The sequence below is a fragment of the Mchenga conophoros genome, linkage group LG7 (assembly GCF_057382185.1).
Source record: "Mchenga conophoros isolate Kocher_MC1m ecotype Shallow Benthic linkage group LG7, M_conophoros_male_GT1.1, whole genome shotgun sequence".
Lineage (NCBI taxonomy): Eukaryota > Metazoa > Chordata > Actinopteri > Cichliformes > Cichlidae > Mchenga > Mchenga conophoros.
Genome location: NC_140532.1, coordinates 55,172,744 through 55,195,383, shown reverse-complemented (window position 1 = coordinate 55,195,383; position 22,640 = coordinate 55,172,744). Strand labels below are relative to the sequence as shown.

Genomic DNA, 22,640 nt, shown 5'->3' with positions numbered 1-22,640 from the left:
TATGGACACTCTTATGTTCGAACAGGGTGTTCGTTATGGCCAAACTGTGACTAGCACAGAAGTCCAATAACAGAGCACCGCTCGGGTTCAGATCAGGGAGGCCGTTCCTCCCAATCACGCCCCTCCAGGTCTCGCTGTCGTTACCCACGTGAGCATTGAAGTCTCCCAGCAGGACAACAGAGTCTCCAGGTGGAGCACCCTCCAGCACCCCCCCCAGGGACTCTAAGAAGGCTGGGTACTCTGAACTGCCACTCGGCGCATAAGCGCAGATGACAGTCAGGACCCGTTCCCCGACCCTAAGGCGCAGGGAACAAACCCTTTCGTCCACCGGGAAAAACCCCAACGTACCGGCAGCAAGCCGAGGGGATATTAGGATACCCACCCCAGCCCGCCGCCTCTCACCAGGGGCAACTCCAGACTGAGACAGAGTCCAGCCCCTCTCCAGGAGACTGGTTCCAGAGCCCAAGCCATGTGTAGAGGTGAGCCCGACTATATCTAGCCGGTACCTCTCAACCTCACGCACTAACTCAGGCTCCTTCCCCACCAGTGAGGTGACATTCCATGTCCCTATTGCCAGTCTTGGCAGCCGGGGGTCAGTCCGCCAGGGCCTCCGCTCCTGGCCGCCACCCGGCACACAATGCACCCGACCCCTATGGCGCCTCCTGCGGGTGGTGGGCCTGCGGGAGGATGGGCCCATGTCTCCTCTTCGGGCTGTGCCCGGCCGGACCCCAGTGCTACGTAACGATTTGCTAATTCTTTCGCACAACTGTAGGGAAGCCTGCCTATGAAATGGATCAAACAAATCCAGACTGGGTACCAACGTTACACATGGGGCACTCAGAAATGCGAACGTGATGGTTAAGGTTAACAAGATACGTGAAGATATTGGGGTAGGACAGTGGCAGTAAGTCGTCTGGGTCTTTACTCCACTGCCGTATTTCATATGGGTCCACATTTGCGATGCACTCTATTTTTTTTTTCAAGTACCGCTGCTTCGCCTCTGGACGCAATCGGTCTCTATACCGTCCGTTTTCTTTTGAGCTGCTTTTACGCATATTTCTTGTCGTCGTTCCAACACTGTGTGTTTGTTTTGATTTGTGGACCCGGAAAATGGCACCGCGCTCCCACAATACATTGCAGCGTGATGTCAACTCCAAAGCCCTATCATCTGATTTCCTGAGGTCAGATGGCCCAGGGTGTGAGTGGGCATTAAGGCATCTGGGAAGGGATCTCAAAACTGGATTATAGATGGCAGACAGTCGGTGTCGTAAACCCCCGCCTCTGTTCAAAGATGGTTGCTCACAGTGGACATAGATGGCTTCTTTCACTCCTCTTTCAAACCACTGTCCTCTCTGTCCAAAATGTGAACATTTGCATCCTCGAAAGAGTGTCCTTTATCCTTAAGATGCAGGTGGACTGCTGAGTCTTGTCCTGTGGAGGTGGCTCTTCTGTGTTGTGCCATGCGTTTGTGAAGTGGCTGTTTGGTCTCTCCAATGTAGAGGTCTGGGCATTCCTCGTTACACTGTACAGCATACACCACATTGTTAAGTTTGTGTTTTGGGGTTTTGCCTTTCGGGTGAATAAGTTTCTGTCTGAGTGTGTTGCTGGGTCTGAAATACACTGGGATGTCGTGCTTGGAGAAAACTCTCCTCAGTTTTTCTGATACACTGGCAGCATAGGGGATGACAATGTTATTGAGTCTGTCTTTCTTATCCTCCCTAGCTAGTGTCTGATCTTCTTTTCTGTGCCTCTTTGCTAACTTTATAAACGCCCAATTAGGATAACCGCATGTTTTGAGTGCTTCCTTTACATGTGTGTGTTCCTTCTTTTTCCCTTCAGGCTTAAAGGGAACATTTTTCTGCCCGGTGGTGTAGGGTCCTAATTACTCCAAGTTTGTGTTCCAGAGGGTGATGGGAGTCAAAGAGGAGTTACTGGTCCGTGTGTGTGGGCTTCCGGTAAACTTCAATGTTGAGGTTGCCATTCTCTTCTATGTGCACAGCATAGTCCAGGAAAGGCAAACAGTTATCCTTTGTGTCTTCACTGGTGAACTTACCAAAGTCCGGTAGAGGATCATCAGGGGGTCCTTTGTCCTTCTGTGGGGGGTCACTCCCACTGGGTTTAAATCTGGGTCTTTCCACCATTTGGCCTTTAGAACTGAAGAAGCTTCTCGGATGAGAGGTGAAACGTCTTCAAGCAACTTAAAGAAGTCCAGACGCTTTTCTTTCCAAGCTCCTTAGACTACGATGACCTGGATGACTGAGAACCTTCACAGACAAACAAAAGATAAGCTACCCTCTAACGGGCCTTGAGACTGGAAAATAGCCAGTAAGGTTAACTATGTAGATGCTTTGTAATATTTTGCATAATATTTCATATTTTTCACCAGCAGGCAATTACTTAAAACACATATTTTGCAGGTGGTTAAATGAAACCATCTGTTAACATACCTAAAACCTGCCAGTAACTACGATGTTATTGTCCAGGTATTCGTCATCAACTTCATTTCTGTTCAGTTCTGTTTTAACAATTCAGTTCAATTCAATTTTATTTATACCATGGCAAATCACAACAGCATCGTCTCAAAGCACTTTATATTGCAACCTAGACCAAACAATAATACATAAAGAAAAAAAACCCCAACAATCATATGACACCCTATGAGCAAGCACTTTGGTAACAGCGGGAAGGAAAAACTTTAACAGGAAGAAACCTCCGGCAGAACCAGGCTCAGGGAGGGGCGGCCATCTTCTACAACTGGCTGGGGAGAGAGAAGGAAGACAGGATAAAAGACATGCTGTGGAAGAGAGCCAGACATTAATAACAAGTATGATTCAGTGGAGAGAGGTCTATTAACACATAGCGAGTGAGAAAGGTGACTGAAGAAGAAATACTCAGTGCATCATGGGATTAAAGCATAAAAGCATAACTAAGGGAGGATTCAGGGTCACCTGATCCAGCCAAAACTATATGCTTTAGCAAAAAGGAAAGTTTTAAGCCTAATCTTAAAATAGAGATAGTGTCTTCTCCTGAATCCAAACTGGAAGCTGGATCCATAGAAGTGGAGCCTGAAAACTGAAGGTTCTGCCTCCCATTCTACTTTTAAATACTCTATGAACAACAAGTAAGTCTGCAGTGCGAGAGCAAAGTGCTCTAATGGGTGATATAGTACTATAAGGTCATTAAGATAAGATGGGGACTGATTATTCAGGGAAGCATGTATAATGTAAACAGAATTGGTCCTAGCACTGAACCCTGTGGAACTCCATAATTAACCTTAGTGTGTGAAGAGGACTCTCCATTTACATGAACAAAATGGAGTCTATTAGATAGATATGATACAAACCACTGCAGCACAGTACCTGTAATACCTACAGCATGCTCTAATCGCGCTAATAGGATATTATGGTCAACAGTATCGAATGCTGTACTGAATTCTAGCAGGACAAGCACAGAGATGAGTCCACTGTGAGAGGGAATAAGAAGGTCATTTGTAACCTTCATTAAACATGTTTCTGTACTGTGATGAGCTCTGAAATCTGACTGAAACTCTTCAAATAAGCCATTCTTTTGCAGATGATCTGTTAGTTAGTTCAGATCAACTACTCTTTCAAGTGAAAGAATAGTTTCGATGTGGATAACACATTTTATGTGCTAGAATGTAACGTGCTGAGATCACATTTAATTCAGTATATCCCACCACCACTTCCTCTGCCTACCCTCCGTTTTAATTTGATTGCTAATTTTTTTTTTTTAAATTACAGGTTGTATACAAGTTTATGTATCAATTGCTAAATTAAATTAATATTGATTACATTCTTTTAGAAATTATTATCAAATCAAATCAAATCACTTTTATTGTCACATCACATGTGCAGGTACATTGGTACAGCACATGTGAGTGAAATTCTTGTGTGCGAGCTTCACAAGCAACAGAGTTGTGCAAAATACAATAATGTAAACAAGCAAAATACAAGAATGGCTACATCTGAAACTAATAAATATATGTACAATATATAATAGTATATTATATATTGTGCAAAACAGTGGCATTACTGTACAGTATGGAGTGCATAATGTTAAAGTTCCAGTAGTGAAGGTGAGGTGTCTATGACGTGTTCAGCAGTCTGATGGCCTGATGGAAAAAGCTGTCTCTCAGTCTGCTGGTACGGGACCAGATGCTGCAGAACCTCCTTCCTGAGGGAAGTAGTCTGAACAGTTTATGGCTGGGGTGACTGGAGTCCTTGATGATCCTCCCCGCTTTCCTCAGGCACCGCTTCCTGTAGATGTCTTGGAGGGAGGGAAGCTCACCTCCAATTATCCGTTCAGAGCACCGCACTACTCGCTGGAGAGCTTTGCAGTTGTAGGCGGTGCTGTTGCCATACCAGGTGGTGATGCATCCAGTGAGGATGCTCTCAATAGCACAGTGATAGAAGGTCCTGAGGATGCGGGGGCTCATGCCGAATCTTTTCAGTCTCCTGAGAAAGAAGAGGCGCTGCTGCGCCTTCTTCACTATTTTGTTTGTGTGTACTGACCACGTAAGATCCTCAGCCAGATGTACACCAAGGAACCGGAAGCTGCTCACTCTCTCCACAGCAGCGCCGTTGATGGTGATGGGGGTGTGTACTTCTCTGCACCTCCGGAAGTCCACTATCAACTCCTTTGTCTTTGCGACGTTGAGGGTGAGATGGTTGTCTTGACACCAGTGGGTCAGGGCGCTGACCTCCTCCCTGTAAGCCGTCTCATCACCATTGGTGATAAGACCCACCACTGTAGTGTCGTCCGCAAACTTCACAATGATGTTGGAGTTGTTAGTGGCTGTGCAGTCGTAGGTGTAGAGTGAGTACAGGAGAGGGCTCAGTACACACCCCTGTGGAGCACCAGTGTTCAGTGTGATGGGGGATGAGGTGATGCTGCCCAGTCTGACCACTTGGCGTCTGTCAGACAGGAAGCTAAGGATCCAGCTGCAGAGGGAGCTGCTCAGTCCTAGATCCTGCAGTTTCCTGTCCAGCTTCGAGGGAACGATGGTATTGAATGCTGAGCTGTAATCTACAAACAGCATTCTCACATACGTGTCTCTCTTCTCCAGGTGTGACAGGGCAGTGTGTAGTGTCAGGGCTATGGCATCATCAGTGGACCTGTTGTGGCGGTATGCGAACTGTAGAGGGTCCAGTGAGTCGGGTAGTGCAGAGCAGATGAAGTCCCTGACCAGCTTCTCGAAGCATTTGCTTACGATGGGGGTCAGGGCTACAGGTCGCCAGTCGTTCAATGAGGAGATGGTGGAGGATTTGGGTACAGGGACGATGGTGGCCATTTTGAAGCAGGCTGGGACTACAGACAGAGAGAGGGAAAGGTTGAAGATGTGCGTGAACACTCCAGCCAGCTGAGCTGCGCATGACTTGAGGACGCGGCCGGGAATCCCGTCCGGACCAGTAGCTTTGCGTGCGTTCACCTTCCTGAAGCACCTCCGCACATCCTCCTCAGACACAGTGTGCGCACTGACGTCATCCGCGGTGCGCACACTGTCCGGTCTCATGGTGTTCGCTGTGTCGAATCTAGCGTAGAATACGTTTAGATCCTCACACAGAGAGGCCGTGGTCTGCGGTGTGCTGGTTTTCCCTCTAAAGTCTGTGATCGTGTTTAGTCCCTGCCACATACTCCGAGGGTTGTCAAACTGTTGCTCCACCCTGTCCCTGTACTCACGTTTGGCTGCTTTGATCGTCTTCCGGAGTTGGTAATGTGCGTGTTTGTAGTCCGATGTGTTCGCGGAGGCAAAGGCGGTGCTCCGTGCCGCCAGTGCCGCGCGAACATCTCCGTTAATCCAGGGTTTTTGATTTGGGAAGGATTTAACTGTTCTGGATGGGACGACATCTTCCACGCATTTCCTGATAAATCCGCAGACTGAGTTTGTGTATTCATCAATGTCCCTAGCAGCCACGTGAAACATTTCCCAGTCCGCGTGATCAAAACAGTCCCGCAGCGCAGACTCCGATTGGTCCGTCCAACAGTGCACCGCCCTCCGGGTTGGAGCTTCCTGTTTCAGCTTCTGCCTGTAGGCGGGCAGGAGCAGGATGGAGCGGTGATCTGATTGGCCGAATGGGGCGCGGGGGAGGGCTTTGTACGCATCCCGGAAAGAGGTGTAGCAGTGGTCGAGTAGCCGATCTCCACGAGTGTTAAAGTGGATGTGTTGGTGGAGTTTGGGTGAGACTTTCTTCAGGTTTCCCTTATTAAAGTCTCCGGCTGTGATAAACGCCGCCTCTGGGTGTGCGGTTTCCTCGCTGCTGATCGCGCTGTACAGTTCCCTGAGTGCTCGGTCAGTGTCGGCTTGTGGGGGAATGTAAACAGCCGTAATAATCACTGCTGTAAATTCCCTCGGTAGCCAGAATGGCCGGCACTTAATCATCAGGTACTCCAGGTCCGGTGAGCAGAAGGATTTGACCGGGTGCACGTTCGCATAATCACACCAGCTGTTGTTGATCATGAAACACCTTTTCCCAGTAAGATCCTGTGACCTGTCCGCGCGATGCACGGAGAACCCCGGTAGTTGTATTGCTTGTCCGATAGCCAGGTTTCTGTGAGGCAGATCACGCAGCAGTCCCGCATCTCTCGCTGGAATGAGATCCGTGCCCGAAGCTCGCACAGCTTGTTCTCCAGAGACTGCACATTAGCCAGTAATAAACTGGGTAATGGTGGTCTGTTAGTGCGCCGTCTCAGTCGAACCAGAACGCCAGATCTTCTCCCTCTGCGTCGGCGTTTGCGGCCTCCAGGGCCAGAGAACAAAGGCGTCTCAGGTGAGATGAATGGGGGGTCTCCAAACGGAGCGTCCGTGTTGCAAAACTTGAACTCCGGAAAGTTATAAGAAAGACCGTCTTTTATGTCCAGTAAGGTTTGTCGGTCGTACACAAGGAGACATGTGCTACTCGTGAAAAAATGAAGGAAAAGTAAAATTAAACACAGAAAAAAGCTGTTGCTTGGGGGAGCTCGCGACAAGGCTGCCATACTCGGCGCCATCTTGTTCTCTCTATTATAAGTATTAATTATTAGAGTCAGAGAGCAGGATAAAATAAAGATACACAGGTTCCTCAAAATTTGTCAGTTTCAACTTTCTAACCAATGGCTACGTAGTATTTCTCAACTTAACAGTGAGTGTCATCCCTTGCTTATCACAAAATGGTGATGACAAAATACCTAGTTCAAGGTTTTCACTAACCAGCGTGAGACGTTGTAGTGGGCATATCCATCTTTTAAATTCCACCTTGCATAACGAGGCGGCTGTGGCTCAAGAGGTAGGGCGAATCACCTATGAATCACCCACACATGCAGGGCCTTGGGTTTTATTTTTTTTATTTTTTATTTTTTATTATTTTTTATTCCTATTTATTCTATTTATCCCCTTCGTATATTTTATTTATATTGTCTCTGTATTTATATATATGTGTGTGTGTATAACTCTGTAACTTCTGTCGGTGCTGTGCTTTTTTGGAAATCGAATTTCCCAGAGGAACCCACCCGAGGGATTAATAAAGTTCTATCTTATCTTATCTTATCTTAAAGGTGTGTCACCAGGGTGCAGGGGAGGCTTCCCCCCCTCTGTCCCCTTCTGGCTGCCTGTGCCTAAATTTTATCCCACAACTTAGACATTCACATTACTCACACTCTCATAACACATACATATAGGCACAGCTGGCTGCCGGCGGAGCTCACGGGCCCCAGATGAGTGACCCCTCATCTGGGACTCTCCTCAGCTCTTTCTGGGATAGTGGTGCGGCTGCCCCTCTGTTGGTCTTCCTTGGTCTCTTGTGTTCTGAGGGCCTCTGGATGTCTGGAGTTTTGATCTCCTCCATACCTGCTTCATGCCCTGGAGGACGGGGCTGTGGCTCCCCACACCCTCTAGCAGATCATTACATGAAGGAACCTTTTAAAAACAAGCGTGTTCATGCTCACAGGTGTACACACGGGTGCTCACACACACAAACTACACCCTTTTTTGGCTCCTACCTCAAAGCACACTGTGCGCTGTCGATCTTACGTGCTGCACAATAATGTTTAATATTTAGTATTTACTGTTATATTCCCATATATCATCGTGATGTTGTTTATTATGTTGCTCTTTCTTTTCTTCTGCTTGTTTTCTCTTTTTTCTTTCTCAACAGGTGATCCAGGTGATTGATATATGTATTTTTTGTCTGCTTATTTTGTTGGTTTTTGTTTTTTGCCCTTTATCCCCGTCCCTCTTCCCCGCTGTTTTTCTTTCCTTCTTTCTTTTTCCCCTTTCTTTTCCCCAGTCAAATCTGTCCCGTATTTAGCAAGTGAAAATAAAATAAAATAAAATAAACAATAAAAGGTTAATCAAATAGACCATTACGGCAAGGCTAGGATGGTCTATTTGGTAAAGTAAATCCGTTGGGCATCTTTCTTCGCCTTTAGACAATAATTCTGATGGCAAAAGAGCCAAATGGGACATGCAAAAAAAAAAATAAATACATGACTGAATATAAAGTTTTAAATACCAAAAAAAAAAAAAAAAAGAGTTGATGGATTGCGTGTCGAAGTATGCTAGATCAACTCCAAGTTCCCCCTGATGCATCCACTGGAGTGTGAGTATGTGTGTGAGTTGTAGATATGGTGTTTGTGTGAATGTGTGTGTGATTGGGAGAATGAGACTTTAAGTACTCAGAGTAAAAAAGTGCTACATACCTAAAAAACAATCTATATCATATATGTTATTTTTTGCTTTTTACATGAGGAACACACACATGCACACACACCCACACACACACACACACACAGAGAGAAAGAAACACAAAGTGTAAGCAAAAGCTGACATTGCTACGTTTAAAGTAAGGGCAAAGTGATGCAATGTGCTCGCAACTTTACTGGCCCAGGTTCCAAAGTGGAGAGGTTTCCCACTGTTAGGAGAGACTCACATCACCAGTTTGAACATTACTGCAAAAAGAAAAGGCATTAACGTCGGACTTGGCGGTACTGCTCCACTCTTGATGATACCCCCTGCAGTAGTAAGGCATGCACATCACAACACGATACATAACATCCAGTGAGCCTCGCAAATAATTCCCCCATCGTGGGGCTTAATTTAGAAATCAAGACCCATCAGGGGGGCACACAAACACATAGCAGGTGGCGATGTAGGTGGAAACCACAGCAATAACAGCAGCACAAAAAAGCAACAAAGTGTCTGTCAGTCTGCACAATAAATATATACATGAAGGGCACTAAAATGTACAGAGTTGTGTTAGGCAAGCAAGGTTCATCTGGACATACAGCATTTTTATTTTAAAAGAGCATTCTTTTTAATCAAATCCTTTTAGGAGACTATAATTGAAAACCAATGGTTTTGCTCATTTATTGGAATTTTATGACAAACTGTTTGAGGTTGTGAAAAAAATGCAAAAAGTTGACTCATATAGTTAATCTCATATAGTGAAGGAGAGGAGGTGTGTCAGAGCATATGAACAAAAAATGAGCTAACTGAAATCAATCAGGAATGGGGGGCTGCAGATAAAGAAAGAGGAGCAGAGAAATAGATTAGGAAGACATGGCAAAAGAGAAGCGAAGAGGGCTCTGATTTATGAGGCCTGCATCGGGGATAATCAAAAGGTGAAGGGATACAGGAGAGGGCTAAAGGGAGGCAAAACAAAGACAGAGTGAGAGAGTGAGACTGTTACACAACAGAGGAGCAGAGGAGGAGAGGAGGAGGAGGAGGAAAGCTTCTTGTTTGCCATGGTCCTGGTGATCAGATATAATGGAGTTTGCTCTTGGACACTGGCCATCAGGATGTTGTCTCTGCTGGAGACTATTCTGTGACTGTGTGACACTATAGTGTGGGGGCACAGGGTTGATTAAGTTCCTACACCAAGTGGTGTTCTTTATTTAGAATGAAGCTACAACACCAACTTTTTAAGCAGGTAAAGAAAACATGTTGAGGAAGTGAAAACTTCTTCAGTCTGTGCAGCTTCACATTTCATAAACACTACCTCTGATTTCATTTCACACTGAATGAACTTGGAGAAATTTTGAATTTTGGGCTCACACTTTTGAAAATAGTTCACATTGAGCTTTTTTCCCATTCCCAGCACCCATGCAGTAAAGTAAAGTAACAGTATCTACCTTTAGGAACTACTACTGTGAAACTAGAGAAAAGGCACCTAAACAACAGGAAATGGCAATAAGGAGGAAAGAAGTGGTAACAAAAATACAGAAAAGACAGATGGAAGTAACTATAAAGAAACACTGGACAACACAATATCAAAACAGGGACCAGGACTCAGCAAATACAAATAGAAAATTAAAGACCATGACAGTACTGACTACACATGGCAAGTAAGCACCTTAGCTTTCCTATTAAACTCTTAGTGATATCAAAATATCAGTAGAATGTGAAAAATAATCTGCAAATAAATTCATAACATAAATGTATTTTCTTTAATGTATGTATTCATTTATTTACTTTTAACTTAAAGAATTTGTATAGACACGCAGGCCATATACTATCCAGCAGTGGGTGCCGCAGAACCCTCTGCGACACATTTTTAAAGTGATACAGCAATAAATGGACATCTCCGTGACAAATACATGGGATTTCTCATAAATGCTTTACAACGATTTTGCCAGTAGAATACTGTTATTTCAAAACAGAGCTAAACTCAGTATGTCTCTGAGTCAGCGGGTAAAAATAGTTGCATTGTGTTCTGTCCCTGCAAGTACTACTACTTATGTATAAGTACCAAAAATTAGAAGTAACTGTTTAATGAGAAAAAAAGAAGAAAAATTAGTGTGCGGTGAAGCTCACAAGCATACACAGAAAGATATTTCTGTCTTATAGGTCATAAATGGCTCCTAAGAATCTAAAGATAGAAGCTTACATTCTAAAGCTCTCCAGTGGCCGTCAGAGTGCAGGAGCGACTGAGTGTGAGAGGGCTTATAATTGAGGTCAATTGATTAGACGCCAGTGTTGTAACACATTTTTTCTACAAGATGCAGCAATGTGTGGGTAATAAGTTCTGCCGCAGTGCTTCCATTGACTTGTAGATAACTCTGTGTGTGTGTGTGTGTGTGTGTGTGTGTGTGTGTGTGTGTGTGTGAGAGAGTGTGATTTTAGCTTTTTAAGGTGCTAAAAATGGGTTAAAGTAAAGAAGCACATAAATCACAATAAAAAATGGCCAGTTCAAGTGTGATGTGTGTCACAGTGCAACATGTGTCTCTTTAAGACTTTTCTGTCTGTGAGTCTTTGTGCATGCTTGTGTGTGTGCAAGTGTGTCTGTGTTTATGCACGTACCCTATGTACATGCTTTAAAATTTGTGTGATACCACTAAGCAATGGCCAAGGACAGTGTGTGTGTGTGCGCGCGTGTGTGTGTGTGTGTCGGTGTACTGTATGTGTATTTCAGCAGTGTTCACTTACTGTAGAGGAGGGACATAAATCTTGCTGAGTGTCTGAATCAGTCAGCCATCTCCTCTAGTCCATTATAGCCATAATCCCCCTAATGAGGTTTGTACTGGTACAGGCTAGAGCAGCGCCACAGGCACGCACACGCGCACACACACTTGTATGTCCATGCTAATACACTTTTCTATTGTTAATTTTTGCATACAGACTTTGCTGTGTGAGTAGACAGGATGGCTTCCAAACATATAGGTACTCCATCATATATTGCTACAACTTGTTGATGGTCTTTGCAGAATGTCCTTTGGAGCTTTTGAAACTTTTAGAGAAATCACAGAGTACTTTTGTATTTGATGTTTTTCAGATTTTAGTACTGGAATGGAGCCAGTGTCAAAAGATCTCTGTTCTTTTTCAGAACACATAGTGACCAACATATCGTTAGAAAGTGATAATTAAAGTATTTTTGTTTTTTCATTAGATCATTTTAAAGACATCATGTTTTGTCTCTTTTGTTTTTTCTATTATGGGACCAAATCCTAAGGGGACTCGTTGAATCTCTACTAGAATATTATTATAACATTTTGTAGAGGATTAAATCTTTCTTAATTGTGAATACAGTGCATTAGACACCACAAACTGTTTTTTTCAGGCACAGTTTTGTAAAAGCAGCTAAATCAGCTTAAATAACCACACCTAAGAAATTTTCCAGTTGGATGTCGAAAAGAGTCATGTGGCCTGCCAGTGAGATCAGCTGATCTGACAGGAATGCTGAGAGACTTGACTTTATGGCCCACCTGAACTAATGCAATGCTCAGTTTTGGAGCCTATCACAGCTACAATAGGGTGGACAGGTTGCCAAGCTGATGCAGGGCTAACACAGAGAGACAGACAATCATTCACGCTCACATTCACACCTATGGGGAATTTAGCAGTTAACATAATTCCACTAACTGCATTTCTGTCCAACCTTGAGGGACAGAAAAAAAAAGCTACAGCAAGTATACATGTGTGCTTGAATTTAAGTTTTATGTCTTCTTGTGCAACGGGGACTGAGCTCACAACGTGATGCTATGCCACATTATTTCTAACTGTCCTTGTGTGTGCATGGTTCTCTGTGCAGGCTGGAGTTTCAGCATGGGATCAGCCTACCAGTTCCACAGCTGGCGAGTGTTTGTGGTGGTGTGTGCGCTGCCCTGTGTCTCTGCTGTGGTAGCTCTCACGTTTATGCCTGAAAGCCCCCGTTTCTACCTGGAGGTAAAGGAGATGTTTAGTATATGAACTGTTCCCGCTTGCTTGCAACTTGTTCATTCTTCTTTGCCATAAAGCTCAATTGAAATCACATTAGTGAGCCACACTGATGGACTGGGTAACATGTCTTCCTCATTATAAAGAAAAGACACTCTTACAGAGAACCATTAGCCTTATTATTTAAAGAAAAGAATAATTATGATTCTTGTAGATATCAGACAAAATCAGACCGTAGTGAAAAACAATCTTGATGTCACTTTTTAAGTCAACTTTTTTCTGATTGGCTGCCCACTAAGATACATATTAAACTACAGGTAGGTGAGCTTTAGCGCCCTATTAGGCAAGCGATGAATTTAGTTAAAACTCAAAATCACAGTAATTACTTGTACATATGCTGACCTCATTATTTGAAACTTAAACACTCACTACTGTAGCAGTGTATATAAAGAACATGAAAATGGAAAGTAAAACTGTAACAGGTGAATTTGAAACTTTATGAAGATGTATTTATCCTCTATTATTTCTGATCATTATTTATTATTACACATAAAATATTCATAGAGGGAGATGCAAAGTGTACTACTAAGACTTCCACTGGGGTGTAATAAAGAAAAAGAATTATAATTTTAAACTTAAAAGCAGATGTTACAAAGAGTATGCATTTTTATGTGTTACCAATGGAGAAGTCTAGTCTCCCTACACACAGTGGAATCCTAAACTCCAGATGGCTATTGCAGTGAGCATTAAATGCTTCCCACTTTTAGACTTTTATACCACCTTGGAGGACTAAAAGTCTAAAGGAGCCTCTGACAGAGCCTGTTGTCCAACTAGTATGATGTGTAGCAAGAGTGTGCAGTGTTGTTCATTACATTGACCACTTTGTGGTGCTTCCCTCTTTACACAACACATGTATGGACCTCAGAGTATTCCCCATGGAGCTCAGCCAGCCTTTATCAGTTTTTTCAGTTTCTTAGAGTCACTCTCTCTGATGCTGCCTCCCTAACAAAAAGCTGCAAAGAAAAAATAAATCACTGGCACACAATGAAGCTTTTTTTTTTCTCACAAAGTGGATACCATCTGTTAGATGCCCTTGCATGAAACTGAAGTTTATGTACAATAATTGCTTTATATTATCCTTTTATCAAAAAGAACAAATTAAATGAAACAAAATCATTCTCCTAGGAGAACAGCAAAAAGCTTATTTTCAGCCTGCTCTTCTTAATAAGCTTACTTATTAGGACAGCAGTGTGGAGATTCTGATGCTGGGGTTGGGGCATAGAGGTGAAGGTCACTGTGCAACACATGAAATAGACTTTACACACAGATATATAAATTGCATACATGTGCTATTCACTGTGTATGTGGAGTGTTAATATTGAAATCCAGCATATATATCCAAATTATGATAACTATTCCCCAGATGGGTAAACATGACGAGGCCTGGATGGTGCTCAAACACATCCATGACACGAACATGCGTGCCCGCGGAGAGCCAGAGAGAGTCTTCACTGTGAGTACACCCCGGGCTTTGCTCTTCATCATTCCTGCTGCTGCAAAGCCATTGGCAGATGACTGATCAGTGTCTCCCCCTGCAGGTGAACAGGATAAAAATCCCCAAACAGCTGGATGAGCTGGTAGAGATGCAGAATGAGTCAGCCAACCCTGTACTCAAGGTCCTCTTCAAGATCAGGGCTGAACTCAGAGGAGTAGGAGACTCTTTATGTCCTGTTTGTTAACCTTCACTTTTGTTGCTGCATTTTCTTTTATAGTCAATATTTATGGTTGCTATGAATAAAATTCACCAAAACCTTTTTCTTTTATATCAGATCTGGTTGACATTCATGAAATGTTTCAACCACCCAGTGAAAGAAAACACTATGAAGCTGGCTGCAGTCTGGTTTACTTTGTCCTTTGGGTAAGACAGTTATTACACATCCCATATAGTTCTACTTCTGCACTTTGAATGTGTTGTTACTGTTGGCTTTGATCATGTTCAGATATGCTGTTTTTTGCTCTGGATGATGCATAGCTAATATAGATTTCTGTTATGCCCTTGGCACCAAAGTAGATGTTCTCTCACTTATATCTGCCTGATGAGCCGTGGTCAGTTAGATTACATTTAATTTGTGTCTTTTATTGCTTTTATTTTACATCATATTTATGACAGTTTTTCTGTTGCAAGCTTTCTATGATTGACTGGATTTTTTCCATTTGAAACCCCAAGTCAAATACAATGTTTTTTTTGTTTGTTTGTTTGTTTGTTTAAAAAAACTGGTATTCAATTACACCTCATACTCTACCTCTGCAAGAAAACATCAACATCAGGGCAATGGCTTTGAACTTGTGGTCAGTTAACGCTGCACTGTCCTAATGACTTTGTGGCAATTTAGACAAAGCAGTATAATTTAAACAAAGACAGTTTCATGTCTTTTACCTTCCACCTAACCATCTGCATATATGTACACCCAGATAAATATTTCTCAGCAGATGTTGTGCAGTAGTGTTGCATCTGACTCATGTTCTTTTAATATAGATCCTTATGGAAAGACTAAAGCAACTCAAAGAAAGATGTTAGCAAAGAAAATAAAGAAAAAGACAGGAGCACTGGGAACCTGGCTGTACGGTAAAGACAGAAGCAAATGAAAAAAAGCATATATTGAGTTGTAGGTGAGTCTGGGCACTAAGGAAGGAGAAACTAACGCGTATCGATTGGCTAGACAGCGAGATAGAGCCAGAAAGGATGTGCAGCAGGTCAGGGTGATTAAAGATTGAGATCGAAATGCGCTAGCAAGTATAAAAAGTGTGTTAAGAAGATGGCAGAAGTACTACGAAGAGCTTATGACTGAAGAAAATGAGAGAGAGAGACAAGTGGAGATGGAGCAAAGATGGTGAATCAGCAAGTGTGGAGGATTAATAAAAAGAAAGTGTGGTCAGCTATGACAAGGATGCGGAATGGAAAAGCTGTTGGTCCAGACGGGATACCTGAGAAGGTATGGAGATGAGAGAGAGCAGTGGATCTTTTAACCAGTTTGTTTAACGCAATTCTGCAGAATAAGATGATGGAGAATAGAGAAAGTGACTATTACTAGAGGTTATTAAAAATGACCATATGTAACGCAATTTAATACAGAATCTTTTGCTGTGTTCAGGTACTACGGGCTGTCTGTGTGGTTCCCAGATGTCATCAAGCACCTTCAAGCTGACGAGTACGCCTCCAGAGTGAAGATTCATAACAATGAACGCATTGAAGACTTCACTTTCAACTTCACCCTGGAGAACCAGATCCACAGAAATGGGGTCTTTGTAAATGACAGGTACGCCAGGCTTGGTGCACAAACTGACTTCTATTTGAATACTTTCCAGTGATCTTCAGCTTTCTCAGACACCGATATCAAGAGTGGGAGAAATTATTAAAACTAGCTACAGGGTAACACATTGTGATCTAAACCTGTAAGCCTCTTTTAGCACAATGTTGAGTTTAAAGCTGCTTGTCCTGTTGTGGGATAGCAGTACTATTTGTCATTCCCACAAACAACACACCACTGCAGGTAATATAAATCTTTCCTCTTTCTCGTCTGCCACCAGGAAATTAAAAAGCTTATCTCTCTTCCTTATTCTTTCTTACGGTCTCTCTCTCACCCATATACACACATATACCTCCTCCTCCTCCTGGTTACAATTCTCACAAACAGAGCCGAGCGAAGACACATTGATATGCTGTTTTTGTTCTTTTTGCCTTCTCACTGGAGACCAGAATGCATTTATTATAAGAGATTAAATCAAAAACAGTACCATGTACTGTGTATCGTGGTGTGAAATAGCACACATAGATAACTGACTGCTAAGGCCAGACATCCTGAAGGGAGGAGATGCTGGTGGTTTTCAAACTGTGGGACATATACCATTGGTGGGGAACAGATCCACTGTAGATGGGGTGCAGCTGACCATGGAAAAATATGGAGTGGAACTGAACAGAATAAATACGTTTTTTGAAGATAAAATAAACAACAACAAAAAAACAGTTTCCTGATGCTGTCATGCTGACCAGTACTTCGATAAAATTCAACTTGGATTATTTTTTTTTATTTATTATTATTATTTTTGCTGTTCCTGAATGATAAAAAAAAATGTGGAGAATGGAGGGTGAACTGAAGTGGGAAATTCCTGGTTCTGCTGGAGGACAGTGACCTTTTTTGTTTTTGTAATTTTGCCTCTTTTAGCACCACAGTGAATCTTAAATCAAACCAATACATCATGTGATTAAAGTGCTGGCTTTCAACTTTAATTTGAGGGGCTCAACAAAAGTATTGCATTAACTGTTGAATTGTTGTAGAATTACAGCTATTTGTATCCATAGTTCCCCAGTTTGAGACACTCAAATGGAAGTGGACAGTATTATTATTATATTAGTATTAGTATTATAAAGAATATCATACATTCTGGTTTTAAGTGCTTTATCTGTTCAGTTACAGATGTCCTCAATGCCTAATTAATTCAGTAAAAAGTAAAAGGCCTTGTATCTCCAAAAATAAAAAAATGTTAGTAGAAATATTTCAAATTTCTGCTGAGGTTTTATATCAGGTTAAATGCAGCTATTCACTTCCATCTAGCAGCCTTTGTTACATCTAATTTCTAATATTCCATCTTAAGAAGTTTGAAATTGGACCGTTTGGTTTGCATTCAGCAATTCATCCCTGCCTTTGTTGTCTGTGCAGACACTGAAATAGTGACTCTGCATTTCCCTGGTTTGAAGGAAAATTATCTGCCATCACCCTAATTGTCAATAATATGTGTTGCATATCGCTGTCAGTAGGTGCTTCTTTCTTGCAATAACTCCATCCTTGTCCACTTCCTATTTTTATTTTTATTTTTTAGGTTCATCAGTATGAGATTTAAGGCAGTCACGTTCATCGACTCATCTTTTCTCAACTGCTACTTTGAAGATGTCTCCTCAGTAGGATCCCTTTTCAGGAACTGTACCTTTGTAGACTCCTTCTTTTACAACACAGGTAAACCACATCTGTAAAATGCACACTTATTCAGGGCACTTCTCTTCTGCCTTTCCAGAACAAAGGCACTTCTCTCCAACCCAGAAAATCCTATTAGGCTCTTGTTGCCTTATACATAAGTCTCACTCAGGCTCCCCGCCTCTGTCTGGCAGTTCATTATGGATCCAAACTTCTTGCTCAGAGAAGAAAGAATGGTTTTGAGCATTTTATACCTCTGCTTTATGCCTCTAAATTACTGCTTAACCTCTGTGCCCCCTGCACAGATTGCCTCTCTGAACTAACTGTGACTTTATTTAACAACAAAAAAGTGGGCCAAGCTGTGCTTGGGAGGACTGAAAATGGCAGTTTGTAACCACATGATGACTCCTGCAGAGATACATTTTCTTATGTGATTGTTCAGTCAGACAGTTATTTAGAAATATTTCTCTGTGCATGTGGATTTTTCTTTACTAAGGCGGTCTTGCTGATTACTGTTTTCTTTTTCAGGAACAAATTTAAAATTGCAGCAGCACCAAAAGTGTCAAACTGTACTGTTAATAAATCTAAGTTATGAAAGTGTAATCCAGTTATTTTAAGGCCGACAAAGAAACAAGTTGAACCAAAAGGCAAAGGCAGGAGAGGTGTTTTAAATGGTCTGAGAGAATTGGAGCTGAATCAGACCTTGAGGGAGCACATGGTAGAAAATCAGTCCCCTTCAGCACTCAGGAAAGCGCTGAATATAGCAACAGCATGGGCATGTCGGGTTTGCCAGTAATGCTCCATGAGATGTGAAATCTTTTTGCAATTGGAAATGTGTCTCTAGAGAGCAGAATTTCACGTATTGTGTGTTTGAGAGATGCTCTTCTGCATACCTTGGATTTAACGAGTGATTATTTGAGTTACTCCCCCCTTCCTGTCACCTTGAGATCGTCTAGCCACTCTCCTCTGGCATCAACAAAGCGTTTCTGTCCAGAGAACTGCCACACAATGGATATTTTACTCAAACAGCATGAACCAGCATCGTAGTTGTTTATATTTGTGCTGTTGTCTGTCTTTTAGTCTTTAGTCCTTTATCCTGCAGAGAAGACAAACCCCTGACCGTGGCTCAGGGGGTTGGGAATCGCATCTGTAACCGGAAGGTCGCCGGTTCGATCCCCAGGCTCTCTGTCCTGGTCGTTGTGCCCTTGGGCAAGACACTTTACCCTACTTGCCTACTGGTGTTGGCCAGAGGGGCCGATGGCGCGATATGGCAGCCTCGCTTCTGTCAGTCTGCCCCAGGGCAGCTGTGGCTGCAACTGTAGCTTGCCTCCACCAGTGTATGAATGTGAGAGTGAATGAATAGTGGTATTGTAAAGCGCTTTGGGTGCCTAGAAAAGCGCTATATAAATCCAATCCATTATTATTATTATTATCATTAACTCTGGTAGTACTGCAGTACTTTGGCTCTCTGTAGTAATGTTAAATGGACTGTGGTGTCATTTCCTATCCTGTCCAAGCAAACTTTTTAGGCAGTCAGTATTCTAATGATGCATAGCATCATAGCCATCAAGCTAAGTGCTGTTAGCTTTTTAGAGGACTGTATGTAAAGGGTTGTTCAGACAGGAAGAAGCTAGCAGTTATTTAGCAACTTATAAACACATCATGGAATGTCAATGAAATTCAAAAATTTGCAATTAGCAAATTACATTAGCAATGACAGGCAAATTAACTGTTAGCCACATAAACCAGGCAAATCCCAAATTATAGTTTTCTCAGCTAGCAGGCAAAACATGCTACAGTAAGGAGCTAGTTAGCAGAGGTGGGACCAAGTCATTGTTTTGCAAGTCTCAAGTAAGTCTCAAGTTATCCTCAAGTCTCAAGTCAAGTCTCAAGTAATGTCAGGCAAGTCAGAGTCGAGTCTCAAGTCACTGGTGTAAAAGTCCGAGTCAAGTCACAAGTCTGAAATTTTGAATTTCAAGTCCTTTCGAGTCTTTAAAAAAAAAAATGAAAAAATAATGTTGCAGTTATATGCTAAATGTAAATATTAGACCATGTAATTTTAAAATCTGTGTTTTTCTCAACACATGACAAAATAGTGAACTTAGAAAATATACACAAATTGTGAAATTGCACCTCTTTAAAATGCAGCTCAATTAAACCTAGCTCCAAGAATAATTTTCATCGACAGTTCTGAGATAAGCCGCATGTTATTCTTGGATGCGCTTGTAGGACCGGCTTTAAAATCGCATGACAAAAATATCATACACATTAAAAAAAACTGCATCACCAACGTAGCCTGGACAACATTTGCTAGTTAGATGAAGTCAGCTATCTCATCGTAGCATATTTATATGCATATTTATAATCATACGGTTCTTGGATTGAGTGCACACACTCATGAAGTTTAGTAACTTCAGGTCACTGCAACAAGCCCAGGTACAGTTTACCGACAGATGGGTGCAGGACCTTGAAATGCACCGTGTAGAACGAAAGACCATCGTACGTATCATAAGTTTACCAGTCTCACAAATTGTCGTCATAAATACATATTCGTTAACCGTTTATTAATAGGACCTTTGAGCTCAACGGTAATTAATTAGTAGTGGAAATAATTTCTGGTACCCATCACAGAAATGTAGCAGTGACAACAATATTGTATGCTGTAATCGTACTGGGCAATTAGTGATACAAAAAACCTGTTTTATCCTGTGAATAAAAGTATATGTTTTTGTTAATGTACCATAATAACAGAAGCGAAACGCAATATTGTGTCAGGACAATTCACTATTTATGCACAATAAATAAAGGAGCATAGCGCGACAATTTCTGTTCAGCGCCAGACTTGCTTGTAACCTATATCACTAATTATGTTATGAAAATGACGTATTAACTACTAAAAAATACTGACCTTCGTGTAAATGCTTGGAGCAGACTAACCTGTGAGCTGGAGTGTTCTGGGACGTTATATTTGATCTTTGAATGGCTGCAATCCAGGCCATCCGTCGCGTCTTTCTTACTTCGGAAACATGGCTTGAACAATTTCTCTTCAACGACGTAATCCGATAACAACCGATCTCTTTACCCGTCGGCTTCCCGTGGCTGTTATGCGACCGGCTATTGCAGTTAATAATACAACGGCTTCTTGACATTTTTGTGTTTCTTTTTATCGCTGTGTGACTGATTTCAATTGAAAGCCTGCGTGCGCTACTACCGCTTGCCACGAGTTCCCAGAATCCTTTGCGGTTCTACCCGTGAATGACATCACATTTTCAATCTCTATATAATATGCATGTTAAATTTTATATTTTGGGTAAAATATCAAGTCTTTTCAAGTAAACCGGTTCAAGTCCAATTCAAGTCCCAAGTCATTGGTGTAAAAGTCCAAGTCAAGTCACAAGTCTTAGAACATTTTTTCAAGTCAAGTCTAAAGTCATAAAATTAATGACTCGAGTCTGACTCGAGTCCAAGTCATGTGACTCGAGTCCACACCTCTGCTAGTTAGTTTAAACTGGCATGACTGGAGTAAGAATGGCTTTGATCAAATGTGCCTATCAATACATCTGAATCTAACAAATAGCTAACATATTAATGAATCATGTCTTGTTTGTTACACTCATAATCTTCTTCTTTTTTTAACTTTCTTGTGTTCTTGGGTCATTTTTATGTTTACCCTTTTTGTCAGCTCCATGTTAACATTTATCTGTCTGCTTCTTCACGTCTTGCATCTGGTCTTAGGATATACATTGTTCACTTTTTTCAATTAGTTGTATTTTATGTAGTTTTGAGCCCAAGAGTCATGATCAGATTTGAGATTAAAGCTCATTCTTGTCTCGATATAACAAAGAAAACACTTTGTGTTTTTTTGTGCTTTTGTGCTTTTGAACATACTCTTAGGTGTTGGTTTCCATGTTACAATGCATAATGTCTTGTCTGCCACTGTTCGAGTTAATAGCAAGTGGTAGTAGAAGGTGACAGTCAGATACAAACTTTTAATCCCGGGTCAACATGTAAAACCTTTCTTTTTATCTTCTACATTTACAGATATTGATGACACCAAGTTGACAAATTCAAGGGTGATCAACAGCTCTTTTCACCACAACAAGACAGGCTGTCAGATGACATTTGATGACGATTACAGTGCCTACTGGGTCTATTTTGTCAACTTCCTGGGAACGTTGGCTGTGCTTCCTGGAAACATTGTCTCTGCTCTCCTCATGGACAAAATAGGACGCCTAAGCATGTTAGGTAGGATTTCCTTTCGATGTGGGATATGAATAGCAATTTTTCCCCTTGTTGTTCTAGTGTCATGTGCAGTTGGCTTTTGTGCCTGCAGTGACCTCTAGTGATGTGAATGAAGTTATTTCAAGTTTAAGATGTAAAGCTCATGCTGTGCTCTGCAGGAGGTTCCATGGTGCTATCAGGCATCAGCTGCTTCTTCCTTTGGTTTGGCACCAGCGAGTCAATGATGATCTTCATGCTCTGTCTCTACAACGGCCTCAGTATCTCCGCCTGGAACTCCCTGGATGTGGTCACCACTGAACTATACCCAACAGACAGGAGGTGAGTGGTGCACTTACTGCATATACTAACTTAGAATACAGGAAATAGTGTGGCTCTGTGCTTTATCACTGAGCAAACCAATATTTGTGCAAAATTTTGTCTTGTCAGTTCCCCCATATGAAAGAAAGATAAAGAAGAACACGTCTTTATTATTTCTTGTTTTTCAAGACTTTTCAAGAACTAGTCTTGCAGAGGCCTAAGGCCAAGAAACATTACAACAACAAAACAAAAAATCGAGTTTTTCCTCATGCTTGGAAGTTTTGCTTTGATCTTTGAATAAAACTAAGCAGTGCTGTGCTATAGCACTGCTTCAAAGTTGGGAAGTTTTGGGAGTGTTAAATAATTTCAAATTTACTTTGATAAGTAGCAACCTCAAACCTTTTATTAGTGAAACACTGAGGACATTCACAGCCAAAGTCTGACCCATTCACAGACTGTAATGTCACTTCACAGTACTGGAAGTT

At 42.0% G+C, this 22,640-nt stretch overlaps 1 protein-coding gene across 2 annotated transcripts in view; it reads left to right on the top strand.

The window, feature by feature from the left end:
* Nucleotides 1–22,640, top strand: part of LOC146571190 (synaptic vesicle glycoprotein 2C-like) — a 94,242-nt gene that overhangs the window by 65,461 nt on the left and 6,141 nt on the right. For both annotated transcript variants that reach the window (XM_085280251.1, XM_085280252.1), the window contains exons 5-12: nucleotides 12,522–12,655; nucleotides 14,070–14,159; nucleotides 14,245–14,355; nucleotides 14,476–14,564; nucleotides 15,799–15,963; nucleotides 17,525–17,658; nucleotides 21,658–21,861; nucleotides 22,017–22,176. In XM_085280251.1, coding sequence (XP_085136377.1) covers nucleotides 12,522–12,655; nucleotides 14,070–14,159; nucleotides 14,245–14,355; nucleotides 14,476–14,564; nucleotides 15,799–15,963; nucleotides 17,525–17,658; nucleotides 21,658–21,861; nucleotides 22,017–22,176 — 1,087 coding nt within the window. The remainder of the gene's footprint in view (nucleotides 1–12,521; nucleotides 12,656–14,069; nucleotides 14,160–14,244; nucleotides 14,356–14,475; nucleotides 14,565–15,798; nucleotides 15,964–17,524; nucleotides 17,659–21,657; nucleotides 21,862–22,016; nucleotides 22,177–22,640) is intronic.